Source organism: Trachymyrmex cornetzi, unplaced genomic scaffold, assembly GCF_001594075.2.
Source record: "Trachymyrmex cornetzi isolate Tcor2-1 unplaced genomic scaffold, Tcor1.1 scaffold1036, whole genome shotgun sequence".
Lineage (NCBI taxonomy): Eukaryota > Metazoa > Arthropoda > Insecta > Hymenoptera > Formicidae > Trachymyrmex > Trachymyrmex cornetzi.
The window spans coordinates 36,386-36,837 of NW_017295583.1; the positions used below are offsets into that span (position 1 = coordinate 36,386).

The window sequence follows — 452 nt, forward strand, 5'->3', positions numbered from 1 at the left end:
CTCCGGCCAGGTGGAGGAGAGGAGGCTCACCTCGAGAGCGTCGGGGTCCAGCTTCTTGAGGGCCCATCGACGTTCCTCTCTGAGGCGGCGTTGTCTCGCTTGCACCTCCGCGGGTGTGGACACCAGCTCCATTCGGATCACCTTGTGATCCGAGAGTTCTCCTAAGGAGCCGGCGTCCACGTGCCAACCTTTGACTCTTTGAGCCGCCGCGGGGGTCGCCCATGTAAGATCAATTATGGACTCCCCCCGCGACCCCGCGAAGGTGCTGACTCGGCCCCGGTTCATGAGGACCAGGCCGAGTCCCGCCCCCCACTGCAGGGTGCTGTCGCCCCTGGAGTCAGTGTAGGGGGATCCCCACTCAACGGCGTGAGCGTTGAAATCCCCCCCCGCGATCGTAGGCCTGGGGGAGCGTCGGTGTATGTGCTCCCCCATGGACTCCAGGGCATCTTCGT

The 452-nt window shown here is 64.8% G+C and overlaps 1 protein-coding gene across 1 annotated transcript in view; it reads right to left on the bottom strand.

Moving 5' to 3' along the window:
* Positions 1 to 432, bottom strand: part of LOC108758832 (uncharacterized) — a gene marked incomplete at its 3' end in the record, with an annotated part of 1,515 nt that extends 1,083 nt beyond the window's left edge. Inside the window, exon 1 of the mRNA XM_018503988.1 lies at positions 31 to 432. Coding sequence (XP_018359490.1) covers positions 31 to 432 — 402 coding nt within the window. The remainder of the gene's footprint in view (positions 1 to 30) is intronic.
* Between the last annotated feature and the right edge of the window lie 20 nt (positions 433 to 452).